General features: G+C 44.0%; 1 protein-coding gene across 1 annotated transcript in view; it reads right to left on the reverse strand.

The window, feature by feature from the left end:
• Positions 1-1,383: 1,383 nt before the first annotated feature.
• MAPK1IP1L (mitogen-activated protein kinase 1 interacting protein 1 like) overlaps positions 1,384-10,412 on the reverse strand; it is a 14,146-nt gene continuing 5,117 nt past the window's right edge. The window contains exons 2-4 of the mRNA XM_003792120.3: positions 4,612-4,633; positions 3,006-3,704; positions 1,384-1,591 (exon numbers count right to left, since the gene is read on the reverse strand). Coding sequence (XP_003792168.1) covers positions 1,580-1,591; positions 3,006-3,704; positions 4,612-4,629 — 729 coding nt within the window. The 5' untranslated portion in view covers positions 4,630-4,633 and the 3' untranslated portion in view covers positions 1,384-1,579. The remainder of the gene's footprint in view (positions 1,592-3,005; positions 3,705-4,611; positions 4,634-10,412) is intronic.

Consider the following 10,412-nt stretch of genomic DNA (forward strand, 5'->3'; position numbering starts at 1 on the left):
ACCATTAAACATTTTTAAGCAGAAAAGGAGCTCCAGCATAAATATGTCTTGTGCTGGTCTGAGAAATTCACAATGCATTTTAGAAACTCAATGAATACATTCAAAATCTCAAAATGTTACTTGATAAGTAACAAGGTCAGGTCCATCCCAAATCTAAGAATCTGACTTAAAAATAAGGTGCCAAAAAGCTGCACCGGGGCTGTTTTGGTGGGTAGGAACTATGTAAACAACACAGTCAACTACTTTAAACTCAGTTGCAGAGATCTATAGTTTAGTATTATTTTCGGTGTGAGAGCTAGTGGGCAGTTTTTCCACAAATGGCACGTAACACCACACATCTACCTGTCCACAAATACAGAACTGAACTGTTAGCTGTAAGCATGTCACAGACAGATCCAGGAAACCATCAGGAGACAACAGCAGAGCTTAACCGAACTCTGACAGACAGATACACACTGTGACTCACACTTGCACGAAGAGAACAGTCGTGCCTGGCGACTGCAGGCTCTCTAAACATAACTTGGTCTATCTTTTTATGACAGACCCACAGAGTGTGCCAGTTTTCCATCTCAGGCAGGAGTCAGAGACGTGCTCTTTCTAAAGAACCAGGAGGTGGGGATCGATCTGGGCAGAAGACCTGCCTTAGGTTTTGTGGGAATGAAAACTCATATGGCCAAGACGTCAACAAGACGTCTCCCCTGCTCCATCTGGGCAGAAGACCTGCCTTAGGTTTTGTGGGAATGAAAACCCTTGCTGTGATAAAGCAATTCCTAGAGTTTATCTAGTTTGAGGTTCAGAACAAAGGAAAGAAATGATTTTCTTCCTTGAGCTCTTCTCAAAGCAATATGTGCATCTTACAATCCAGTCTAAAGCAATACAGTGAGATCATCAATTCTCTAAGAATATAATTTAACATACATGTTGGGTTGGATTAAAAAGTTAAAAGTTAGTTTCCATAAATGGCAGATTTTGGTACTGTATGACCCATATGGCTAAAAATAAAACCACGAAGTTTTTAACCAAAAGATCAACACTAGCTGGCTTTGAACTTAACATCTGACAACAATTACTGACAGTTTTAAAATGTATATCCAAAATAAAACCTACTAAAGAGAACCAGGTTTATTTATCTCTAGAAAAGTAGCTCAAAATGGTGAGGCATCATTTGTTCAGATTATAATGTGATTATTTTCAAAGTTTATTTAGAGGGGAAAGTGATTATAGAAAAATATTTGAAATAATTTGCCAACGGAGCTACAGAACCTAACACGTAATCTTAGATTTTTAAGTGTAGTTTCAGAACTTAAAATTGTATCAAACAGCTATTCAGTATACTCAATCACTTTAACTTCTCATGAAAACCAAATAAAAATCACATCTGAATGATTAACTTTCATGTTTTCAGCTGACTGTACCCATCTGGTGCACACATCCGAGTACAAGAGGCAGTTATCTTCTCTGAGAGGTGCCAGAGCTGTTCCTTCCTGAGCGCCCTCGGAGACAGGGAGACCAGCAGTCTTTCACGTGCATATACACGTACTTCAAAAAGCAAAGCATCACCTCTTCGTCCATGCTTAACTTAATGGTAAGACTGCAAGAAAAAAAGAAAAAGTCAACTTCTAGATTTTGTAAGGGGAGTTTATTAACTCCTTGCTATGGCTTAAAATAAATTTATTGCTTAATAAATCCAAACAGCGAGTCACCTCATTTAGTTATGTTGGCATGCACTTTGCAGAAAAAACATTTTTTGAGACTATATAAAACAAGAAGTTACACCAATGCAGCAGAAGTCTGGGGGGCACTTTATAGCCCAGGTGTATGTCTGATTAATCTAAGCGGAGATCTGATTACTTCGTGTGTTAAGAGGTAGCCTGTTTTTCTTTCCTAAGGAAAACCCTGACTATGTGTCTGGATGCTCAGCTGACTTGCTTGATAGAGAAGTGGGGTACTTTTCTACTCAACTCATATGGCCAAGACGTCAACAAGACGTCTCCCCTGCTCCAGCCTGGCTGACAGTAGTCACCCGGCATCACATGTAAGTGACAGGAGAGAACAGTGGCAACAGCTTGAGTTCAGTAATTACCTGAAGGACAAGCAATGTTATATACTCTGCTTTGGATTCTCTGAAAATCTACCTTTGTAATAAGCCTGCTAGGCGGAGAGTATTTTTATTGAACTGTGCTTTGGATGATTATAAAACAATACTTAGAGGCTCGGCGCCTATGGCTCAAGTGGCTAAGGTGCCAGCCACATACACCTAAGGAGGCGGGTTCGAATCCAGCCCTGACCCGCCAAACAACAATGATGGCTGCAACTCTACCCAGGGGGATAGCTTGAGGCTCTGTCTCAAAAACAAAACAAACAAACAAAAAAACTTAGAAATATTAAAAAAACCTAACCTGGCTCGGTGCCTGTAGCTCAGTGAGTAGGGGGCACTGGCCACATACACCAAAGCAGGTGGGTTTGAGCCTGGCCCGGGCCTGCTAAACAACGACAACTGTAACCAAAAAATAGCCAGGCATTGTGGCGGGCGCCTGTAGTCCCACCTACTTGGGAAGCTGAGGCAAGAGAATCGCTTAAGCCCAGGAGTTGGAGGTTGCTGTGAGCTGTGATGCCACAGCTCTCTACCGAGGGTGACATAGCGAGACTCTGTCACAAATAAACAAAATTTTAACAACTAACCCACCTACCCACCCAGCCCAGTGAGATGCACCTCAGAGTTTACCCTTAAGGATGCTACTGAAGACACTGTTCACTACATTACAAAGTCTGTGGGGATCCGTGGAGAATTCTTCTTTTTATTTCTAGTACAGGACTACTTAACTTGTGTTCTCATCCTTTCAAATGCTTTACCTGAGGTTTCGAAATTTACTCATTTTATATACATACATTCTCTTAAAAAGGTTTTAAAAACTTTCTAATCTTTCATCCAAAACTGGGGAGAAACCATCCTTCGGTTGTGCTGACGTGATCAGTCCACGTTAAATACCAAAATGAACACTCACGTGGGGGCCACCAGGCATCGGTGGAGCACCAGAAGGTCCTGAAGGCACTTGGAAAGGGTTGCTGGGAGCCGGATAGAGTCCTGGTGTGGGATATGACCCTGCAGGGGCAGGATATGGTGCTGGTGGTCCCCAGGCTCCTGGTGGAACAGTGCCCCATGGAACAGGTGGTGCTGCCCCTGGGGCTTGGGGAGGAGGAGTGGGATATGGCCCTGGAGACGGATATGGCATATTAGGGGCAGGGTACTGCCCTCCCATTCCTGGTGCCCAAGGTCCAGAAGACATGGATCCCCATGGACCTAAAGGACCAGCTGCAGCTGGATCTGTGGGTGCACCATATGGTCTAGGTAGCTCTGGGAAGGGCATATTTGGTGTAGGATATGGACCTGTGGGACCTGGCACAGCTGGAGCTGGGTAAGGACCACCAGGAGGGGGGCATGATGGTCCAGAAGGAGGAAAGGGTGCTGGGGGTCCTGGAGGCGGTCCGGTGGGAGGCACAGAGGGATACATTCCTGTTGGCGCTGGTCCAAAAGGCACAGTGGAGGGTGCTGCACTTGGTGGGGGTCCGGCTGGCACAGAAGGTGGAGCACTGGGGCTATTCCAGGGGTTGGGACCCGGCCAGCCTTGGGGAGGTTGGCCAGGCTTGGTGTTGCTCACAGCGGGCGTCTTGGCAGGGGAGTGTTCAGGCAGCGCATCTGCCAACTGCAATGCAGAACACACGATCTCACCTCGGGACAGTCACACCAGATAACCCTAACCCCAGAGAGCAGTGGTTTTCAACCAGTCTGTCGTGGGAGGGGCTCAGATGTGCCTCCAAAATTTTTAAAGATCACAAATTTTTTTCAAAAGAACTTCAAAGCACAGTAAGTGTATTCCTTTTTTTAAAATCAACATAACTTAACTGTGCCATGGAAGTTTAACTACAGGTTCAAGTGGCTGTGAGACAAAAAAGTTTGGGGAACGCTGCCCGAGAGAGCAGCCAGCTGCAGGGCCAGGGGCGGAAGCCTCAACACTTCCAAAAGCCAAGTTGTTCATTTTAAAAGCAATGCATTTGATGTAAAATTTGAGGTGTTCCTTGAATATCAACTTTACAGGACAAACTCCTCAGAAAACTAATTTTTTTAAACACAACTCATTACACCAAGCTCTACTCTGTGCGGCACTAATCCAAGAGGACGGTGATTAGAGCACAGAACTGAGGCAGGGCCTGGGCTCCAATCCCACTGCACCTCAAAGGAGCCACATGGTTTAGCTTCAGTTTCCTCATTGTCAAAAACAGCTTGAGGGTTAACGTGGCTGAACTGAGACGTGCAGGCAGTGCCCTTGGAGTGCCGGGCACGTGGAAACTCTCAGTGGTGGCTGTTACTGACGTTCTCAGGGTTACAAAGAACAGTGCAAGCAACACCTTACACTTTTTGTTTAAGGATTCACAAATACTACAGGGTACGTTTCAAACATGCTGTTATCTCAGTAAACTAAGACAAACCGCCTGTCAAAATCACCTCCCTTAAGACTCACAAAAAGCATCTCTTCTAAGTTAAAAGACAGTCAAGAACATGTTTTTCTTAAGAGCCAAAAAACTTATCAAAGATAAAGTCAATCAACTTACCGAAAATTCTTCAGACATTTTCCTAAAAAGAAAAGAAATAACCTTCAAAATCAATGTTCATTATTTCTCAGGAACTCTCTATGCTTATTTTTACTAAATGGAAGCTTATCAATTATCACATTCTTTACACAGGATAATTTTCCATGATAGTTAATGCAGCTCTGTCAACTTCAGCCCTCTCAGACGTGACCCACAGTTCAGTGCACACTGTCACTGCTGCAGCAGACTCTGGACTCAACGTTGTTCATGTGTAGGGATCACTAGGACAAAGGACCAGAAATGGAACTCACAGAGCCAACAATTCATCTCACCGCCATCTGAGAAGTCCACGCCTAAGTCCTGTTTTACCACCGAATAGTATTAAATTTATAAAGTGTTTCTCATCACGATAGATTAAAAACTGGTGGCTCGGTGCCTGTGGCTCAAGCGGCTAAGGCGCCAGCCACATACACCCGAGCTGAGAGTTCGAATCCAGCCTGGGCTGCCAAACAACAACGGCTGCAACCAAAAATTAGCCCTGTGTTGCGGCAGGCGCCTGTGGTTCCAGCTACTTAGGAGGCTGAGGCAGTAGAATCACTTGAGCCCAGGAGTTGGAGATTGTTGTGAGCTGTGATGCTACAGCACTCCACCCAGGGGGACAGCTTGAGGCTCTGTCTCCAAAAAAAACACCCCCCCCAAAAAAAAAAACTGGCATATTTTTGTTTAAACGTTACTTTAAATCAAAGAAAGGTACATCACCTTTTAAAATTTAATACTCCATTCAATGAAATGCACAGATCCTAAGTGTTGAGGTGAGCAAATTCTGGCAATTGTACATGCTCCTGTGACTAATCCAGCCAAGTCACAGACACTCCTGACACCCCAAGTAATCACGTCTAAGATTCTGCTTGTTCTTTAACTTCGTATCAACAGAATGAGACAGCAGGTGTCCTTCTGCTTCTGATCTTTCTACTACTTAGCAGGCCATTTGTTTTTCCTCAGCTTTGTTAAAATACTGAGGAAATTGGCTGTCATATATGAGATACAAATTTTGCCTTTCTCTCTTTTTTTGAGACAAAATCTCACTTTGTCGCCCCTGGTAAAGTGCCATGCTGTCACAGATGGCAGCAACTTCAAACTCTTGGGCTTAAGTGATTCTCTTACCTTAGCTTCCCAAATAGCTGGGACTACAGGTGCCTCCCCAACAACGCCTGGTATTTTTAGAGACAGGGTAACACTCTGGCTCAGACTGGTCTCGAACCTCTGAGTGCAGGCAATCCACCTGCCTCAGCCTCCCAGAGTGCTAGGATTACAGGCGTGAACCACTGAACCCGGCCTTGCCTTGCTTTCTCACTGTATTTTTATAGTTTAACTTGTTTAAAACTCTTTCAATTATTCCAAACAGTAATTACCAAATAATCTGTTTTCTCAACTAGTTAGGCAAGCTGCCTTCATCACCTCCTACTGTTACTTTCAACAACTGGCATTTACTGAACCTTTCTCATGAAACTGGCAGTGGACACCTCACTTAGCAGCTCCAGAGCTCTTTGATGCAAACTCATGCCCTGCAGTCTTCCAGATGCGAGGTTCCTTGTGTAAGGCCCCAGAGTGAATGACAAGCAGAGGAGGGGCTCAAACCCAGCAAGGCCTCTGCCCCTCCCATAGACACTGTGAGTTCTACTTTTTCTTACTGATTCATGCTCTACAGTTCCAATTTAATTATAGTATTTTAAAATAAATTTTAATGTCAGTCATTCTGCTATTACTGTAGGTTTTTTCAGAGTCTCTGAATATGCTTCTTTTGATTTTTTCCAGATCATTTTGTAAAAAAAAAATCAGTTGGGCTTTGGTTGGAAATGCATTTAATGTAAAATTAGAAATTAATCTAGGGGTCCAATCTTTTCATTCAAGAATGAAGTCTGGCTGTCCCTTTATATATCCTACGGGAGACTGTGTCCAGGAGCCTTAGACAGCAGTGTCTGACGTGGATGCCCAGGACTCGCTGCGGCACTTTTATCACCTCTAGGTTATCTGTAACACCTAAAACAATGTAAATGCCGCACACAGGTTTCAATGCATCATTTTTTGCTTATATTTTTATTATCTATGGAATAATACACAAATATTCCACATTTGAGTATTTGTTCCATCATTTTCAGCAGTGATGGACATAACGGCTTTCTCAGCTCCCAAACTCTCCTTCCGTCTTCCCGATAGGGTCCCCTACACATTTCTTCCAAGAGACACTTCCGACTGTTTACACACAACACAGGCCCTTTCCTCCCCTTGCACTTTCTGACAGCTCCTATGTGGAGCGTGCGCGGCTCATCCGCATGTGTTCCTGCCAGTCTCCCCAGCCCCACGCTGTGCACTTGAGGTTCACTGGCCTGTCTCCCCGTCACAGTCCGACTGAGTGAGGGTGAGAATGTGCCTTCATGAGCTGGTGTCCTGGCCAGGGCTGGGACCTGCCTTGTGCCCAGGAGAGGCTCTGGCTGCCAGATATCTTGAACTGGAGTAAGTGGGTAAATAATTATCTTGTTTTAGTGAACTTTTATTTCCTTATGTTTTAGAGACAGGGTCTGGCTCTGTGACGTGCAAAGGTAGAGTCACCTCTCCCTGCAGCCTGGAAATCCTGGCTCAAGTGAGTCTCCTGCCCAAGCCTCCAGAGTATGTGGGTCCATAGCTACACACCACATGTGGCTAATTTTAAAATTTGTTTTGTTAAGATGGGGGTCTTGCTGTATTGCCCAGATTATTCTTGAACTCCTGGCCTTAAGCAATTCCACCCCACCCCCAGCCTCCCAAAGCACTGGGATTATAGGTATGAGCCACTGCTCTTGGCTATTAGTCCTCCTTAAATGTCTGTCTAGCTCACATTTATTTTATTTTTTAATAGGTCACTTAAAGGACCATATCACATTTATTTTAATGTTTAAAACTGAAAGTGTTGGCTCAGCGCCTGTGGCTCAAGTGGCTAAGGCACCAGCCACATATACCTAAGGTGGAGGGTTCGAATCCAGCCCGGGCCTGCTAAACAACAATGATGGCTGCAACCAAAAAAAATAGCCAGGGGTTGTGGTGGGCGCCTGTGGTCCCAGCTACTTGGGAGGCGGAGGCGGAGGCAGGAGACTCGCTTGAGCCTAGGAGTTAGAGGTTGTGGTGAGCTGTGATGCCACAGCACTCTACCCAGGGGGACAGCTTGAGGCTGTCTCAAAAACAAAACAAAACAAAAAACTGAAAGTGTTTTGGGTCTTTATTTACAAGTTTGGTGATATTTCTTTGATCAGAAATATGCTGTAGAAATTTAACTCTTGGGGCTGGGCACAGTGGCTCAGGCCTATAATTCCAGTACTCTGGGAGGCCAAGGTGGGAGGATTGCCTAAGCTTATGAGTTCGAGACCAGCCTGAGCAAGAGTGAGACCTTGTCTCTAAAAATAGCTGGGCATTGTGGTGGGTGCCTATAGTCCCAGCACTTGGGAGGCTGAGGCAAGAGAATTGCTTGAGCCCAAGTGTCTGAGGTTGCTGTGAGCTATGATGCCACAGCACTCCACTCAGTGACAAAGTGAGACTCTGTCTAAAAAAAAGAAACTTAACTCTTACTTGTATAAAGTAGTCCACAGTAAATTTTGTTTCATTTAAATTCAGTTTTCAAGAACTATAGATTGCTGGTGCAGTGGCTCACACCTATAATCCTAGCACTTTGGGAGGGCAAGACAGGAGGAGAATCCCTTGAGCTCAGGAGTTTGAGACCAGCCTTAGCAAGAACAAGACCCTACCAACCACTGTTCTGGGTGTCTATAGTCCCAGCTACTGTGTAGGCTGAAGCATGGGAATTACCTGAGCCTAAGAGTTTAAGGTTGCTGTGAGCTATGATGACACCACTGACTCTACCCCAGGGCAAGAGTAAGACTCCATCTCAAAAAACAAAACAAACAAAAAACAAACAAAACCTGAGGGATTATGTTAAGTGAACACTTACCATGTAACTTTTGTAACCAGTAGCATTAATAAGTAATAATAATTTTTTTGGATACAAGGTCTTATTCTGTTGCCACGGCTAGAAAGCAGTGGCTATCATCATAGCTTGCTGCAACCTTAAACTCCAGGGCTCAAGTGATCCTCCTCCCTCAGCCTCTGGAGTACCTGAGACTATGGAGAAATGCCACTATGCCTGGCTACTTTTTCTCTCTCTTTTTTTTCTATAGAGATGGGGTCTCACAATATTGCTCAGGCTGGTCTTGAACTCCTGGCCTCAGCAATCTTCACCTCTGCCTCCCAAACTGCTACAATTCCAGGGGTGAGCCACCAAGCTTAGCCTGAATTATGTCACTTACAAGACATGATTTATCTTCTCTTTCCAACTCTTCTGTTTCTTTTCTATCAGCTAGGACTTCAATAATGAAATGTAATGATCACAGGGGATTTTTTTTTTTTTTTTTTTTGAGACAGAGGCTCAAGCTGTTGCCCTGGGTAGAGTGCTATGGCATCACAGCTCACAGCAACCTCCAACTCCTGGGTTTAAGCTATTCTCTTGCCTCAGCCTCCCAAGTAGCTGGGACTACAGGCCCCTGCCACAATACCCGGCTATTTTTTGGTTGCAGTTGTCATTGTTATTTGGCAGGCCTGGGCTGTTCGAACGTGCCAGCTCTGGTGTATGTGGCTAGCGCCCTGGCTGCTGAGCTACAGGTGCTGAGCCATAAGCTTTTATTTATACTAATGTTACTAGATTTATTCTTCATTCTGGTAGTCAAAAAATATTAAGGACACTGAGTTTCTTCAGATCTTTCAATGTCTGATGACTTTATTTCAGTTTTTCTCCTTTGACCTGACAATAGTTGACTGTATTAAAATAAGCTGATTAAATGAAGCCATTCTTGCATTCTTTTTTTTTTTTTTAAAGAGACAGAGTCTCACTTTGTCACCCTTGGTTGAGATACGTGGTGTCACAGCTCACAGCAACCTCCAGCTCTTGGGCTTATGCAATTCTCTTGCCTCAGCCTCCTGAGTAGCTGGGACCATAGGCGCCTGCCACAACACCTGGATATTTTTTTTGTTGCAGTTTGACTGGGGGTTTGAACCCACCACCTTTGGTATATGGGGCTGTCGCCCTATTCACTGAGCCACAGGCGCCGACTCCATCCTTGCATTGTTAAGAGTTTTATTTTTAATTATGACTTTATTATTATAAGGAATAATAGAGGACAAAAACCTGAAGCCTACTAAGTCAAAGCTGCTATATCCTTTTTACTCAGAATATTCTTCTTTTTTCGAGACAAAGACTCACTTGTTGCCCTCAGTAGAGTGCCATGATGTCACAGCTCACAGCAAACTCAAACTCTTGGGCTCAACCAATTCTCTTGTTTCAGCCTATTATCTTAGCACTCTGGCAGGCCAAGGTGGGTGGATTGCCCTGAGCTCACAGGTTTGAGACCAGCCTGAGGAAGGAGGAGACCCCATCTCTAAAAATAGCTGGGCACTGCAGCTGGGACCTGTAGTCCCAGCTACTCAAGAGATTGAGACAAGAGAATCTCTCGAAACCAAGAGTTTGAGGTAGCCGTGAGCTATGATGCCATGGCATTCTACTGAGGGCAACAAAGTAAGACTCTTGTCTCAAAAAAAAGGACTTATACAAGAGAGTTGGTGATTGGATAAAGATGTAAAGGTGAAAAAAAAAAGAGAAAAATATATAGACAGTATATACTTAAGTCACAGAATTACACAAAATATAAATTATCCCAAAAGTTAATAATATTAAACTGATTTCTAACTCTAGCTTAAAAAAAAAGTTTAGTTTTTTGGCTTAAACATTTTTTTTTTTTTTT

This window comes from Otolemur garnettii, unplaced genomic scaffold (genome assembly GCF_000181295.1).
Source record: "Otolemur garnettii isolate 467f Iridium unplaced genomic scaffold, OtoGar3 scaffold00054, whole genome shotgun sequence".
Lineage (NCBI taxonomy): Eukaryota > Metazoa > Chordata > Mammalia > Primates > Galagidae > Otolemur > Otolemur garnettii.